Raw genomic sequence first — 17,008 nt, 5'->3', positions numbered from 1 at the left:
ATTCAAAGTACACGGACAGGTCTACCTATGGCTAGGAAGCCTCATGGAGGGACCTCAGCAGCCATCATTTCTTCAGATATGCTTTGCTGGGGATGACAACAATGAGAGGGACATTCAATGTGGAATCTACCCAGGTGTTAAGCCCAAACTGGTTAGTCAGCTGCAGAAGCTCCTACACGAACTCAACAAATACATTCTGGAATTCAAGGCTGCGATTGATTCTGTCCCTAAAGACCAGAAGGATTTCCAAGTAGTGATCAATGCCAATCAAAAGCCTTCTGGAGAGCACCGAGGTCGTTTCAATGCCTCCATGACTAAAGAAGCTGCTGCTCTCATTGTCGGCCAGCTTTTCGAGAAAAGAGACATCATTCTCCACAGTAGAGACGGCAAGTTGATGCGGATCAGTGCACCGCTCATACGACACTCTTCAGTATCCTCTGATGTTTTGTAGTGGAGAAGATGGGTATTGCATCAACATACCTAAGCGTGACGTGAAAAGCAAGGCTCCTCTCAAGAAAACCATATCAGCTGCTGAGTTCTACAGCTACAGAATAATGGAGCGTGACGGTGAAGATTGCTACCTGCACCTGTTCCGCAGCCTTTTCAATCAATTCCTGATTGATATGTATGTGAAAATTGAGGCTGAAAGACTAACCTGGATTCGTCAAAACCAGACGACGCTGCAAAGTGAGGAATATGTGCACCATCACAAGAACTGATGCCCAGTCATCAGAGCTTGGCAAAATGGTTGTCTTACTGTCTTCTTTCACTGGAAGGCCCCATTACATGCATGAGCGATCTCAAGATGCTATGACATAGGTGCGTCACTTTGGACGACCTGATTTGTTCATTACATTCACCTGCAATCCGAAGTGGCCAGACATTGTGGAAGTCTTGAAGCAAGGTCAAAAATCTCATGATAGGCATGACATAATTGCTAGGGTTTTCCATGTGAAAGTTAAACATATGATGAAGCTTCTCACTAAAGGTTGCATCTTTGGCCGAACTCCGTGGAATGGCAGAAACGTGGACTCCCCCATGTTCACATTGTTCTGTGGCTGCAGGAGAAGATGAGACCCGAGTCTACTGACAAAGTCATAAGTGCTGAAGTACCCGATCCCCACCTAGACCCAGCCCTCTGTGAGATTATCAAAACGACAATAATCCAGGGCCCATGTGGGTCCCTCAACAAGAATTCATCTTGCATGGTGGATGGCGCCTGCACCAAGAAATACCCCTGGCCCTTTTTGAAGGACACTCAAACAGGACGGCTATCCTCAGTATCGTAGTAGGTCACCGGCAGACGGTGGGTTCACTGTCAACATTAGTGGAGTTGATATCGACAATCGCTGGGTCGTGCCATACAATCCTGTTGTCTCGAACCTTCAAAGCCCATATAAACGTTGAGTGCTGCACTTCAGTAAAATCCATAAAATACATTTGCAAGTATGTTAACAAAGGGTCTGACCAGGCGGCGTTCACCATTGAAGATCTGGACGAGGTGACAAGGTATGAGGCAGGACGATACATAAGCAGCTCTGAGGCAGCTTGGCGTATTCTCTGCTTCCCCATTCAGTAAAGGTTTCCCTCTGTTATGCATCTTGCCATACATCTCAAAAAAGGACAGAGAGTTTATTTCACTTCGGACAACGTTACTGAATGGATCAGCAACCCTCAGAAAACCACACTTCTAGCCTTTTTTGAGTTGTGCACAGTCGATGCCTTTGCAAGGACTCTTCTATATTGTGAAGTTCCAACTTTCTACGTATTGAGAGAAAACCAATTCTGCAAGAGGAAACAAGGGAAACCTGTACCATGTTATCCAGGGGTGAAGAAAGATCAGGTTTTGGGCAGGGTGTACACTGTTCATCATGGCCATTGTAGTCATCCCCGCAGGGTCGTCGCTAAGGAATAGGCGAGACGCGGAGGAGGTTTCATCTGGTGGAGAGCGTCAGCAACAGGAAGCGCGGGATTTCGTGATCCTGACAACTCTGCCCTGTGCTGGTCTCTGGCACCTTTTATTAGGGTTTCATTGTGGGCGTGTAAAGGAGGTGGGTAGGGAGATGAGCGGGAGACCGGGAGACCTGGAGATCATCATGTGATGCATGATCTCACCTGGCTACGTGCGGAGAGGAGCGTAAGCGTCTGAGCCTAATCCTCACCTGGGGGCAAGACCATTGTCCCTGCGCCCGGTGACTGAGCCAGACAGTTCATGACCCGTGACTCATAGGGGGATGAGGAGTGGGGGTGCGGTGCGACCAGAAGGCCGTAGGTCCGTTGGCGTTCCAACGTTCTACCACGGTGCTGCTGGGTCAGCAGTGCATTACTACAGCCATGCTGAGTGCTACTACTTACACCTCCTTCTACACAAAATTCAGGGACCCATGTCATTCACTGCTCTAAGAACTATGGCAGGGTTAATCCACCAGACATTCCAATCTGCATGTAGAGCACTTGGCTTGTTAGAGGACAATGCTCACTGGGACCGCACTTTGGAAGAAGCTTCAATCTCCAAATTTCCTAAAAAAAATTTGTGGGCTGTTTGCCATCATGTTACTGTTTTGCCAAGCAGGAGATCCTCTGAAACTGTGGGAGAAATATCGAGACAACCTTGGAGAAGATGTCAGAAGGCAAATGGAGAGAGAGTGCGGAGATGCTCAATTGGTCCTTGAAATAGCTCACAATCAAACCCTTATCCTTCTTGAGGATATGGTCATAGCCATGTCCGGGAAAACACTCTCACAATTCGGATTTCCACCACCTTCACAAGAGCACGCGCACACAGAGTTTGTCATGTGGAGGGTGGAAACACACACCCCACACACACATCTAGGCTGGCCTGGGCCACTGAGCATGATGTGCGTGCACCGGGTGGCTGTTGCCTGGGGGGGGGGCGCAGAAGAGGCAGAGATGCTAGAGAGGCACAGAGTTGTGTGCGCGGGACTTGCTGGAGGCTAGAGCAGGCTGGCCCTTGCTTGAGCAGGTGGGGCAGAGGAAGAGGGAGCCAACCAGTTTTTTCTAAGCTAAAACCGCAGCATTCAGGTTAAATTGCCGGGTTGGCCCTTTGCGATAAATAAGTGGGGTTTGGGTTGCAATTTGGGCACTCAGTCTCAAAAAGGTTCGCCATCACTGGCATAGCCCATCCCTTCCTTGCAGAGTCCGAAGTCTGCAATCTTCACAAAACTTTCAGTGTCTAACAGTAAGTTATCCAGATTCAAGTCCCAGATTCAAGGAGAAAAAAAGATCAAAACACAATGGTGATTTTGGGATAAACCTTAAGCAGATCTCCTCTGGAGTACATCCTAATTTAATCCATGGCCTTACTCACATGGAAGTGTTAGGGCTGCAGCTTCTGAGTCAATCTGAGAGCGGGGGAAATCATATGAGTTCACCAGAGTCTGTTTGGCCAAGAGCCTACACCGGCCTCTTAAGAATTGCCCCTCGTGATCCTGGGCAGAGAATACCGGGGTGTGTTATGAGTTTTCCAAACTGCCTATTTACTCCTAACGTTTCTCCCGCATCTATGGCAAAAGCTACCAGAAAGCACACAATAGTCAGTTAATTCCGGCTGTGAAAGTCTCTGACAATACAATACTGGAATATGCTTCTTGGGCATTACATTGCTTTGATGGTGCCCTGAAAAATATGGCTTGCTGGAGCAGCTGGGCTAGCCAGTCTGTATTTGCAAGCCTGCCCTCCTTCTTGCCGAAGGTGGCTGACCCATCTATCTCTAGAAGGGCCTATTATTTTTCCTGACCTCCTATGCTTTTTTTGTGGCTGACTGAAATTCAAAAAGTAACATTTTCTTCAGCATGTTTTCTAGAAGAAAAACTTTATCAGCAGAGTTTCTGCATCCCCCTTCCCCAGCAGCTTTTGAATCCGCAGGAACTCCACAATAGTAACTTACAACCCCCATCTGTTTATTTTCCAAGGAACAGCAGACAGCATTTGCAACAGGGTTTGGTCAAGTCATTTTATAAATGCAGCTCCTTTTAGCCAGCTTGTTCCTGTGGGATAAAAACTTGCTCATCTCCAAAAGCAACGCATGGTTTGCAAATGCCCCTGAAGGTTGAGCAAACTTCCCTGAACTGTTGGAGAATCACTTATTAACTATACAGAAGAGTCTGCTTCGTATTTTGCTGATTCCTGCTTTAAGCACCAGGGACGCTGCTTGCTATCACATTCTGCTCCTGTTGATCTCGACAGACTCCCCATGTGGTTTACTAGCAACTTCTACCTAAAGGATCAGCAGACTCAGGACCGTACTAAGCCTCAGCTCTGTTCTGGTGAGCACTCTGCTCCCCTCCAATGCGAAAATTAACGCAAAAGTTGCAAGTGCATAGGTTGCTGGCTTTTTCAAGGAGAAATAAGGGGAAGGGGAAAGGACGAACCATTCCCAAAAGTCAGGGGGTGAACTGCAAGGAACTGATTTCTCCTGGAGTGGTTTTGCCCCAGCTCTTCCCCCCTCCTTCCTGGCAATGAGTCAGCCTGGCGGCATTATATAGCAGTAGGCGGGTGGCAACTCAGCTTCGAGCACGGCGTCCTTTGCAGTTTCCTCTCGCTGTGTTTTGTTAAGCATCAGAGCTTCTCGGAACAATGGTGTGGCAACCCATGGAGATCAACCCAGAGGTAAGGCAAATGGCAATTCTTTGGAAGTCAGTATAACTGGGGAGGAGGCAGGTATTTTTCTAAAAGGGAGGTGCTCACGTGTTGGGGAGAGGAGAACAACAGAAATCCTAGGACTCTTAACTGCTCTTCAGGGGTAAGCGTCTGCTTTCAGCTGTGATGGTTTGAGGTGCCCTAGCAATGAGGGGTGGGGGCTGCTAACAGAAGAGGAGGACTGAAAAGGGTTCTGGGTTATGACTCCCCTGGAAATAAGAGAATGGGGGGGAAAATCTCTCTTTTAAAAGTATGGATTTGAAGCCGATCCTGACAATGGGAGATATGCTGGCCACAAGATGGGAGAGGGCCCCGCCCTTAGATAGGCTGACCGCTCTTATGCTTCTCTGTTCCAGATGCTGAACAAAGTGAGTGGCTATCCAGACTCCGGGAAGAATCAGATGCTCTTCTGCTAGATGGGCGTTTCCTCGCTCTCCGTTGCCTTCTGCTCCTTTTCCACAAAGCTCCTGCAGAGCTGCAAAGGGGGTGTCGAGGAAGCGACTGCATTTTGGACTCTTGCTCATCTTGCTCAACTCCTTCCCAGTGTTGGAAGTGGGCGGATTGGTGACTTGGGAAAAGGGGAGACGGTTGGGGGTGACGCCTCTCCCCCCGGGAAGCCTTAGGAAGCTGTCTGGCTGTTCTCGGGACGGGCAGCAGGTGGCGGTGCTGCCGCACGTTTTGTGCTGTGTCACACTGGAGCTATTGCTCGAAAGAGGGTCTGAGGATGATGGAAGGTCTGGCTGGAAAAGCCTCTTCTGTGTGTCTCCTCCTTTCTTTCCTACAGGAGTAGAGGGGCTTTTGCCCTTCACTGCTGGAAGACAGAAGAATTGCATCCTTTGTCCTGTGGATAGGACCTGACTCTTTCCCATAAGAACCTACTGACAATGTGGGCAGAGTCTCCTCCTTAAACATACCCCCCTTTCTATATGAGTGCTATTTCCAGCCCCTCCAGTACCACAACCACTCATCTGCCTACAGGCCACATGTTTTCCAATAGTTTACCTTGTGGGGAAAAACAAAGGTTCAGTATCTTACTGTTAACTGGGTGTGGTGGAGTACCAGCTTTTCCCTGTAGCTGTTGGGGTTTGGTACATAGCTGGGATATTTTGCAATTGCTCACAGGCTTCAAATGGCCTTGACACCTGCTTGGTATAACGTCAGAGGCTGAAAAGACACTTTGGAGTCCAGTCATACACAAACACAGCCTCCAATCCAAGACAGGTCAAGTTCACAATGTCGATTACTTGCCTTCGAGGACAAATGAATCAAGGTGGCTCAGGACTATCAACACTTCCTTGGACAAAATCTTTCCACGAGATGTGGTTCTGATCCACAGGAATGATAGCCATGTTTGGGAATGATGCTCTTATGTTTCTGGGCTCAGCACAGTGTCTTTCTCCTACCTTGCAGGTGCTGACTCGTCTAGGAGTGAGTCCGAACTGGCGGTTTGTGGATGTGCTAGGGTTTGAGGAAGATTCCTTGAACTCGGTGCCCAACCCTACTTGTGCACTGTTGCTGCTCTTTCCCCTTACTGCTCAGGTGAGTATAAAGTCCTGAACAACCCACTAGATAACATTTATAGCCCTCTTTTCACCCCACGTGGCTTAAAGAAATTCCCACCCATTTCACCCTGAAAACCACCTTGTGAGACAAGGGAGGCTGAGTTTGTGTGACTGGTCTAAGGTCACCAAGTAAGTTTCTATGATGGTGAGCCAGTGTGGGGTAGCGGTTAAGAGCACATGGACTCTAATCTGAAGAACCATGATTCCTAACTCCTCCACATGAACAGAGTTGAACCAGGTTTGTTTCCCCACTTTTACACATAAAGCCTATTGGGTGACCTTGGGCTAGGCACAGTTCTCTCAGAACTCTTTAAGTCCTGTCTACCCCACAAGGTGTTTGTTGTGGGGAGAGGAAGGGAAGGAGTTTGAAAGCTGCTTTGAATCTCAAAGCAATCAATATAGTTTCCCAACATAAACATTAAGCTTAGGATGAGCTCACTTGCTTGGGAGTGGGGGCATCACCCCAGAATTATGCATAATGGTCAAAAAGCTGGAGTGGGATGGCCTAATTCCTTCAGTCTAGGACAGCGATGGCAAACCTATGGCACGGGTGCCAGAGGTGGCACTCAGAGCCCTCTCTGTGGGCACACGCAAACAGAGTGCCCCCCCCCCCCACATCTAGGCTGACCTGGGCCGCTGGGCTTGATTATTAGCATTAAGCCTAAGACCTAGTTTTGGGGAAGTAGTGTAGGTAACCCTGTTAAGCGCTGTTAAACCCCACTGATTTTCATGCAAAGAACTAAAGCACGATCCTTTACCTGGGAGTAAGCTCAGTTGCTGGCAATGGGGCTTGCTTCGGAGTAAACCCTCCTAGGGTCATGATTCACCCGTTGGAAGAGTTGCACAGTTGCTTCAAAGCAAAGCCACCGACTACCACCAAGCTTACGCCTGAGTATCGCACACCTTGGAGCCAACCGTTTTTTTCTAAACGAAAACCTCAGTATTCAGGTTAAATTGCCATGTTGGCACTTTGTGATAAATCAGTGGGTTTTGGGTTGCAATTTGGGCACTCGGTCTCAAAAAGGTTTGCCATCGCTGGTCTAGGACATGAAGGCGGCTTTGTAACATCAAGAATTCCAGTGTGAAGTGACCTAAAGCAGAGACGAGGTGTGAAAATGTATCCTTCAAGCTTCAATTATCCCAACTGGCAGATAAGCTCATGTGATTCTAGTCATGTGACTTCAACAGTTGACTCTTGCTTGACTGAACGAAGCCGGCACTTGCAAAATCCTAACAGGTTTGCTATTGGCAGCCTCTGCACGGTGACTCTTCCTTGGTGGTCTCCCAGCCATATACCAACTAGGGCAGCCCCGGCTTAGCATCTGAGAACTGATGAAATCAGACCAGACTGGGCCATCCAGGTCAGGGATCCCCTCTTCTTAGGGGCAAACAAATGCACTGTCATGGATATGTGGATCCATGCATGGCATGAATGGGTTGCAGGTTTCCCAACCACATTAGGGGGAAATTCCTGCATACAAAACATGCGGCGTGCTAACCTGTTAACTGTTTCAGTTTGCTTGGAAATACTACACAACTATGTTTTTGGATTTATTTAGCATGAGAACTTCAGAAAAAAGCAGATTGAAGAAACTAAAGGTCAAGAAGTGAACTCCAAAGTCTATTTCCTGAAGCAGACTGCCAGCAATTCTTGCGGCACAGTTGGCCTTATACATGCGATAGCCAACAATCAAGATAAAATATCATTTGGTAAGTACTGTCTGCAAACCAGTACAAAGCTGCTGGACTTTAGACAGATGCCAGATGGGGGGGGGGAGGGGGGATTCAAATAATTTAACAACTGGTTCTGGTGGTGGGATTCAAATAATTTAACAACTGGTTGTATACAAGCACCATTTAAACAACCGGTTCTGCCAAAGTAGTGCAAACCTGCTGAATTCCACCCCGGGGGGGGGGGGGGCAGTTTCCGGAGACAAGCCTTAATAGGTCCTGGGTCCCCAGTGTGGGAGATAAGGTTCCTTTTTTTTTTGCTCTTGCTAAGTACTGCATCTGAACTAAGCTAGGCTGCCCAGACCAGGTATTTACTTATTTATATCCCACTTTTGCCCCCAATGGGGACCCAAAGCAGTTTACAATACCACTCCCCTCGCAAAAAGAAACAAGACAAGGGGGGAAATTCTGTGTGGAAATTCTCTTCGATCCCTCCCCTCCTCCAGTTCTAGGCTTCAATCCTCCAGCTGAGCCCAAAGGACAAGATTCCCAAAGTTTGTGTTTCTGGGCGTGCTGAGGACTTAAATACCTGTAAGCAGAGCAGAAACAAGTTCAGCCAGATCTTATCCAGCTGATGCTAGCCAGCTAGTAGGCTCTTCCCCACTTCCAGAGATTGTCTGCTCAAGATGAAGAGGCTGAGAATTTTCTAATATGACTACCTGAGTAGCGAGAAATAGAAAGACTCTAAGTTAGCCGTCTTCCAGGTGGGTCTAGCGCTCTTCTGGAATAGAGAGATCACTCCCTCAGGAGAAATGGCAGTTTCAAAGAGCAGACTCCGTGGCATCACATATCCCAAAATCTTCAGGAATTTCCTGAGCCAGAGTTGGCAAACTTATCTATCATACTGCAGAGATGTAGTTATGGGCTGCAAAGAGGGCTTGGCTTAGAGGAGGAAGAATGATACAAACTTGAAGCGTTGTGGTAGAATGGGAGTAAACTGAGGGGGCATTATGCTTGGGTCACAAATAGAAAGAATTAAATTTTTACCTCTAGCTTCAAAATAAACCTTGCATAAAGAATGGACAAGGTTGCCATACACCCCCTAAGTCACTGGCAACCCAGAAGAGCTTCATGCAAGTTTTATGAACTAATAATTCTTGTGTTTGAGAAGAACTTAGGTGGAATGACTAGTGCACAGAACCTTGCAAAGATCTGTGCAGCATCTATGCAACAATGCTGACTGTAGATTGTATAATAAAAGATGAAAAATACAGATGTATTGGAGGCTTGCAAAGGTATCAGAAGTCTGTTCCCGCCTCCTGTATTACTGCACTTATGTACATTTGTTTCATTATTTCCAGACAAAGGCTCTGCCCTAAAGGAGTTCCTCAGTGCAACAGCAGATCTTTCTCCAGATGAGAGGGCAAAACGACTTGAGAATAACAAGGTACGCACCTGGATGACTTGGGTGGTAGAACGTTAATAGCATCTAGCCCAGACCTGGGCATTATACGGCCCGCGGGCCACATCCGGCCCGCCGGATGACCCTGACTGCCCCCCCCCCCCGCCTTGCTGGAGAGCGAGGCGCCTTTGAAAGCCCCACAGAAGCCAGCAACCAAGGCAACCGGCTTCTGTGGGGCTTTCAAAAGCACCAGTCGATGAAAAAAGTAGGTCAAGGGACTTAAGTCTCCCCACTTGCTTGATTGTCACATTGGACAACTATGCAGGTAGGTTAAGCCTGTGATTCTTTGTGCCAAATAGTGTTGTATGCAGAACTGTTGCCACTGATTCCAAGTTGATCTGTGCACCTGTCTGTCACTTATCAGCCCCTATTATGCAGAATTGAGTTCAGCCTTTTGGCCCGGCCCTCCACAATATTTTCTGTTTCTTATGCGGCTCCATGGAAAAAATAATTGCCCACCCCTGATCTAGCCCCTGCTTTAATTCTAAATTCCTTAATTATAGGCTGTTGTGGCATTCTCTGATATCCAGGCTGTGTGGCCATGGTCTGGTAGGTTTTTCCCCTTAACATTTCTCCGGCATCTATGCTTGACATCTTCAGAGGCAGGTCATGGTAAGATGTGTTTCTCTCTGTGGCCCAGTGTGAAGGCCTCAGACACTCAGCCCAGAAAACCCACACCAACCAGTTGATTTTGGCCATGGAAGCCTTTGGTGATACATTGCACTGATATACTTTACACTTTCCTTCTCTCTCTTCTCCAGGCCATTCAAGAAGTCCACAATGCAGTAGCACAGGAAGGACAATGCCGGGTAAATGAACCCTCAATCAGAGAAATAAACATGATGCCATGCCTACCAAGGGTGCTTGCAAAGAAAATGGATCATAATACTCCTTGTCTCTAGATTCCGTATTGTCTTTAATCTGTGCTAAGGGTAACATGAACAGTTTTTTTGAAAAGAGTAGAAAAACACATCTGCTGTCAAGATGTGTCATGGTTGGAGGAATTCACAAAATGTATGAGTGGGAGATATCTCAAGCTCACATTCAGAATATGAGGAAAAGTTGCATGTTGACGCTGTATAAGCAAAGAAGTGTGGTAATCATGCTACTTACTAGCGTGGAAATACCGCAAAAGAACAGCCAAAAAAAGTCACCTGTATACGTTCTGTGCTGGTGTAACTACACTCCTCAATTTTCTCTTCCCTTAGGTTGAAGATGATAAAGTGAACTTCCATTTCGTTCTTTTTGCAAGTGTTGATGGCCACCTCTATGAACTGGGTAGGTTTGTCTAAAATTTATTTTTGGCTAACAGTAACAGCTTTGTTTCTCACAGGACTAAATCCTGGATACTCGGTGTATCCCTCAACTGCTAAATTGCAGTCAATGGGAGGTCTGCTTCATATTGTCTATGTGAATGGTCAAAAGAGCTGTCCAACTGGCCAGCCAAATATGGTTAAATGTTGGCCTGGGAGGACTGAGGGTCTATGAGAACATTAAAAAATATTGGAAAGGTTTTATACATAGATCATTAACAACAGTTAAAGGTTATGTCTCTTAAAAATGAGGTGGGATTATTATAATATAACAGCCCTGGGTAACATTTTTATAAGTGTGAATGACTCATAGTACAGTTCCATGCTTATATTCAGGGAGAGCTTTTCACTTAGAAACAACTGCAAAAAAACCAAGAGCAACTGTTAAATGTCATTCTTTTAAAGCCAGTGGGCTGCTTCTTCCTGCCTGGAGATGCACTTTTGATAGGAAATCAAATGAGAAGTTTTGCTACGGCTGCTAGGATTGTTCTCCCAAACCAACTCTAGCAGGAGTTGATGGGAATCCTAGTCCATGAACATCTGAAGAGCCAAAGTTGGTCACCTCTGCCCTAAGCTATGGGGCTTAGGAGTCAGCAGTTCTTCCTCATGTGCTTAATAATAAGCAGTTCCATAATGTACTTTTTAAAGAAGCTAAGCTTCTACATACACAATGGCAGCTTTGGAGTCACCAGAATTTTGGCAATCATTGGCATGTCAGCCCGATTTCAGGAGCCAGATCTTCAACCAACATATCTGAAGTTTAGGCCTTGTCCGTGCCCATAAATCAGTCAACAAAGGTGTGTCCTGAATGTGTGTTGTGAGACGGAGCAATCCTAAGCAGGCCTACTCAGAAGTAAATACCATGCTATTCAATGGGGCTTACTCCCAGGAAAGTGTCTTTAGAATTGCAGCCTGAATCTGTGTTGGTAGTAGCAGTCTGAGTAAAAGAGGAATTTCCTTCTGCCTTAGAGGCAGCAATACTTCCATGATCTGTATTTTGCATGAGTAGGTTCCAAAGTCGGTGGCCTTCCGGTAGCTCTCTTTAATACCCCCCACCCAAAGAGCCAACTCCCTTGAGCATACCTTTTTCAACATAAAGACGACAGGAGATCTGATAATTCATCTGCCATTTCCTGGACCATCTTTGTTCTATCTAGAATGTTCCATTTGAGTCCTAGAGCCTTGGGGAGAGAAGTAGGGAGGCCCCAGGATTCAAACAGAGTATTCTAGAACAAAGACAGCCAAGACAATGGCAGATGAATTCTCAAATCTTCTGTCATCTTTATGTTGAAAAAGGTATCGAGTGAGCCTATACCCTCTAAAACAGTCCTTGATTCAAGCAGCCAAAAGATTCAGGCCAACCCCTTTGGGGTGAAAGAGATTTTCTCTGAAGCTCTCCACATCCTGTGTTCAGAATATGGTCCTACATTGTTATCATCTGGTTCCCAGTATGAACATTTGTTAAAAATTAAATGACTTCTTGACAGGCTACTCGGAGAATGGCAATGTGATTTTGCAGAATGCGAATACAGACACCCACATTTCAAACTTGTTCCACATATTTTTTGCAGCAAGCTAAAGTTGCAAGAAGGGGGTAAGGGACTAATCCTTTTGTAATTGAAAGCCAGCATAGTGTAGCAGTTAAGATCCTTTTATCTTCAAGAACCAGTGTAGCGTAGTGGTTTAGAGCAGGTGGACTCTAATCTGGAGAATTGGGTTTGATTCCCCACTCCTCCACACGCTTAGCAGACTTTTATCTAGTGAACTGGGTTTGTTTCCCACTCCTCCACAAAAATCCTGCTGGGTGACCTTAGACTAGTCACAGCTGGTTCAGAACTCTCCCATCCCCACCTACCTCACAAGGTGTCTGTTGTGGGGAGGGGAAGGGAAATGAATTTAAAAGCCACCTCAATGAGGGGAAGGGAAATGAATTTAAAAGCCACCTTACAGGAGAGAAAGGTGGAGTATAAATCCAAATTCTTCTTCCTTTTCTTTTATTGCTTACAATTTTTCACTCCCAATTCCCTGCTCAATAGCCACAGAATTACAAGAAATAGGGGGGGAGGGGGTAAAAGGACATATACTACGAGAGAGCAGCAAGTTAAATTAGAAGCCTTTTCTTCTGACTGGAACATCTGGTAGCCAGGTGGGATGAGACGATTGGGTGGTAATGGAGTATCCAAGCTGGAAAATGCAGAGTTCACCTGTTGCTCTGCTGTGAAGCAGTCCCACAATCTTCCCCTCTCAGATGCTGACTAAATGTAGGCTTTTCTTCTGCCAACCACTTAACAAGAAACCCTCTCTACAGCAAATTCTTATGGTTCACTGGTATAAACCTGCTCCACATATTCCTTTCAGATGGACGACTGCCTTTCCCCATAGACCATGGAGCTAGTTCAGATAGTACCCTGCTGAAGGTAAGTTCTTTTTTCTAAGTGAATGCATCACTAGTCAATTTTATTTCCTGGCCAACAGCTAAGTTCCAAACTGTGATTGTATCATTCCTTTGATCTCCATATTTTGCTCATATATTTCCCTTCTGAAAACAAATGGGAGAATATGTCGTTTCATCAGAGAGAGATGGAGTCAGAGAGCTTTAAAACTGAGGGAGTAATTCCCATCAAGTCTACGTGGAACAAAGTCCCACTTTATTCAATGAATCCCACGAAACTATGGGCGTTTCCCCACTTGCCACGACCCCCCTATGCCGCGCGCTACTCTCAGCGTGCGTCATTTCTGGCACGCGCCCGGGCTTCCCCACGAGCACGGGGTCATCAAAAGGCACAGTTTGGAAGAGCGGCAGGAATGACGCGCACTGAGGGGGCGCAATGGCGGCAGCGTCGGGGCGGCTGCGTTGTTGCCGTCCCTGTAGTGGGGAGTGCCGGGGGACCCAGCGCTACTTGCCTACAGTAGCGCACAGCTACTGGTAAGTGGGAAAACGCCCTATATTTAGGTTTGCAGTCAGGCAACCCAATCCAGACAGGGGCAGGGAAGTGAGGCACAGGCAGGAGGAAAACTGTGAAATCCTTCTGCCCTTGAGAAACCCCATAGGACAGAGGTCTGGAACCTGCGGCTCTCCAGATGTTCATGGACTACAAATCCCAATTGGCCATGCTGGCACAGGCTGTTGGGAATTGTAGTTCATGAACATCTGGAGAGCTGCAGGTTGCAGACTCCTGCCATAGGTGAAAGGAAGTTGTGCTACAAAAACTATGGCACAAGTCTAGAGCCAGCTGCCGTGGCGTCCAAGGGCGAAAGCTGCCTGCAGTCATCTCCATCCCTGGGTCAACCTCTGGAATGCCCCCTTCTCTGTCAGCATACAATTCTATGCCAGATGGGTCCCGCAGCCACCTGTACTTCCACACTTTTACTACGAATAGTTGAAAAGTTCCACTAAAACCAAACATGTTGGGTCTTGCTTCATTAGAGCTAGAATTCACTCTGACCTTGCTTACTGAAATTCATACCAGGCACAACCACGTTCTGAAAAATTATTCTTCAAGGTCCTACCTGTTCTGACAATGAAAGGGGATTATCTAGTTAATGAGCCAGCTCTACTTCTTGTTTGCATTAATAACTTCGTCAGAAATGTTGTATTTTACATTTTAAATAACTTTATGGTGTGCATTTTAACAGTTTTGTACCACTGGAGAAGGCTCATTGGCCAAAATGTGTTTGGTTTTAATGGCGTTTTAAAAATCGTTTGTAATGTATTAGTTATGCTAATTTATCACATGTAGCCATTAAGTATTCATTCTGTTATTAGGCTTTTTGTTAACCTTTCTAGTTATCTGGCTTTTCTGAGCTGAAGTTTTTCTTTCCCTTTCTGTTTTGTTAAAATGAACACACATCTTCAGTGAAGGGATAGTCAGAGAGCCAGCATGGTGTAGTGGCTAAGAGCTGTGGACTCTAATCTAGAGAACTGGGTTTGATTTCTCACTCCTCCACCTGAAGACTGCTGGGTAGCCTTGAGCCAGTCACAGTTCTCTCAGGATTCTCTCAGTCCACATGGAGGCAGGCAATGGCAAAGCACCTACAAACATCTCTCACCTTGAAAACTTTTCGGGGTCAGGATAAGTCAGCTATGACGTGATGGCACTTTCCACAGCCACTTGTGAGAACTCTGTGCTTCAGGCTTCATATTAATCTACGTAGCTAAATCAGTGTTTTACCTTCACTTGGGTGACTGAGGCTAGCCTGATGTCTCCAGATCTTTGTCATGCGGAGGAAGGCAAAAGCAAACTACCTCTTAACATCTTTTGCCTTGAAAGCCCTCCTGAAGAAGAAGAGGAGGAGTTTGGATTTATATCCCCCCTTTCTCTCCTGTAGGAAACTCAAAGGGGCTTACAATCTCCTTGCCCTTCCCCCCTCACAACAAACACCCTGTGAGGTGGGTGGGGCTGAGAGAGCTCTGAAAAGCTGTGCCTAGCCCAAGGTCACCCAGCTGGCGTGTATGGGAGTGCACAGGCTAATCTGAATTCCCCAGATAAGCCTCCACAGCTCAGGCGGCAGAGCGGGGAATCAAACCCGGTTCCTCCAGATTAGAATGCACCTGCTCTTAACCACTACACCACTGCTGCTGCTCCCTGACTTGATGAGACTTTACACACATGCATGTTGGTGTTTTAACCAGGTAGCTCACTTTGCCAAGTGGCTCCCCAAAACGTCCTGTGCTCCAAGGTCACAATGACTGCTTAATCTCCTGCATGGAACACCAAGTTTCTAATTCTATGTTCCCTCTCAGGCCTCTGCAAAGATCTGCCGGCAATTCACAGAGCGTGAGCAAGGAGAGGTCCGCTTCTCTGCTGTAGCCTTGTGCAAGTCCGCGTGAAGAAGCTGAGAAGAACTAGTCTTGTAGCCCAACCCGAAAAGCAGATAAAACCTTTCAAAGCTTTAGTACTTGTCCCATGACAGCTGTTCTTGGTCCAGTTTAAAAATTCTCTTGCTGAAACTGTTAGCACCCCTCCACACACACACACAGTAGCAGCTTCTGTGGCTCTTGTCCTAAAGGTTACGCTCAAAATTTTCCACACTTCAGCTGCATCAGACGTTGAGGCTCTCGACTTCTAATGCATTCAAGAACACTTTCCATGGGGCTTATTTGACTTGTGCCTCCCAAGTTTCAGTTGCTGTGAATTACTGAAGACATCACACGAATAAACCTCTTCTTGCCTCTCAAAATGCAGTGTCTTTCTTGCTGATGTTGGATCTGTGAATGTTCGAAAGTAACAACTGCTATATTCTGTTTCACAGTTGGTCAATTGAGGTGCAGCGGTTGAGAAAATCGTACACTTCCGCATTATATAGTTCCAAATGAATATTATCATTCATTTTTACACACTGCTGCTGTCAAAACCATTACTTTTGTGCATTATTGAGCATGGTACTTTGATACAAAAGCATTTATGCCCAAACGTATTTTAACTTTCAAATGGACTTGGGCGGGGGGGGGGGGGGTACCCAGGTGGAGAATTCTACAGCAAAGAAGGTCCAGCATGCTTTATTCTGTGGTGGAGGAATATGCTATCTGCTCATATTTTTATGTGGACCAGTGTATAGTAAAGGGGGGCGGGGTCGGTCCACATTGCTCCTATTGACACAGAAGTATTTATGGGTGTTTTGCAGCTAGACAAGCCTGCAGCAGCTCCCATTAAGAACAAGGGTAAATAAAACAAACCAGCCCCATCCACCCCATTTTTAAAGGCAGAGCTAACTAAAGACACTAGAACAATAATTATGTCAAAAGTCTTCTCTCAGGTTCGCTGCTTTATAAGAGTTCTGCACCAGCTAAGAGGGACTTCCAACCCACCACGTTTTATCTGGTTTCCAGAAACTCAATGAATATATTTGCTTTGAAAGAAAAAAAACATTACTTCTCCCGAGGAAGACTACTCTGAAAACGCACTTTGAAATGTGCGAGGCGTTTGGGAAGTATTTATAATATGGAGAATGATTGTTCTTTACGAAACATTAATGGAATGAAATTTGAAGCTCATCATTTGACCATGCTCTACGCATAAAGTTTAAAAGTATTGAAGATACGGACTATTTATTTGGTTGAAGCATTTTTCATGCACTATTGAATTTGATATTGGATTACATTATCGGATGAATTTACTTGAAAATATAATTAATTTGTATGAAATGTGTTTGTTGGAATACATAATAAGAGGGAAAGAATATACGTGTATATAACTAGTGCCTTCACTTATTCGGTGCGTGACACGATTATTTGGTTTCTTCTCAGAAACAAGATAGTACCACCTAGTGGGCACCCTATAGCAGCTCCAAGTATTCAGCTGTTGCCTGCATTCTGCATTGTTGTCCTATATTTGGCCAGC

General features: G+C 46.0%; 1 protein-coding gene across 1 annotated transcript; it reads left to right on the top strand.

The window, feature by feature from the left end:
• The first annotated feature begins 4,473 nt into the window (after window positions 1-4,473).
• UCHL1 (ubiquitin C-terminal hydrolase L1) lies at window positions 4,474-15,848 on the top strand. Its single transcript, XM_048510031.1, has 9 exons — window positions 4,474-4,629; window positions 5,016-5,027; window positions 6,070-6,198; window positions 7,781-7,931; window positions 9,254-9,339; window positions 10,116-10,163; window positions 10,563-10,632; window positions 13,026-13,084; window positions 15,412-15,848. Exons 1-9 carry the CDS (start codon window positions 4,597-4,599, stop codon window positions 15,496-15,498), a joined length of 675 nt encoding a protein of 224 aa, XP_048365988.1. The 5' UTR covers window positions 4,474-4,596; the 3' UTR covers window positions 15,499-15,848.
• Window positions 15,849-17,008: the final 1,160 nt, after the last annotated feature.

The sequence above is a fragment of the Sphaerodactylus townsendi genome, linkage group LG10 (genome assembly GCF_021028975.2).
Source record: "Sphaerodactylus townsendi isolate TG3544 linkage group LG10, MPM_Stown_v2.3, whole genome shotgun sequence".
Classification (NCBI taxonomy): domain Eukaryota; kingdom Metazoa; phylum Chordata; class Lepidosauria; order Squamata; family Sphaerodactylidae; genus Sphaerodactylus; species Sphaerodactylus townsendi.
The sequence above is the reverse complement of the archived record's forward strand: the minus strand, read 5'-3'. Positions and strand labels throughout refer to the sequence as shown.

What these genes read in the sequence shown, in the direction of transcription:
- UCHL1 (XM_048510031.1), top strand. Translation starts at nt 4,597, where the DNA reads ATGGTGTGGCAACCCATGGAGATCAACCCAGAG. An exon ending in TCAAGATAAAATATCATTTG is followed by an intron (nt 7,932 to 9,253) that starts GTAAGTACTGTC and finishes CATTATTTCCAG; the next exon opens with ACAAAGGCTCTGCCCTAAAG. An exon ending in CAGATAGTACCCTGCTGAAG is followed by an intron (nt 13,085 to 15,411) that starts GTAAGTTCTTTT and finishes GTTCCCTCTCAG; the next exon opens with GCCTCTGCAAAGATCTGCCG.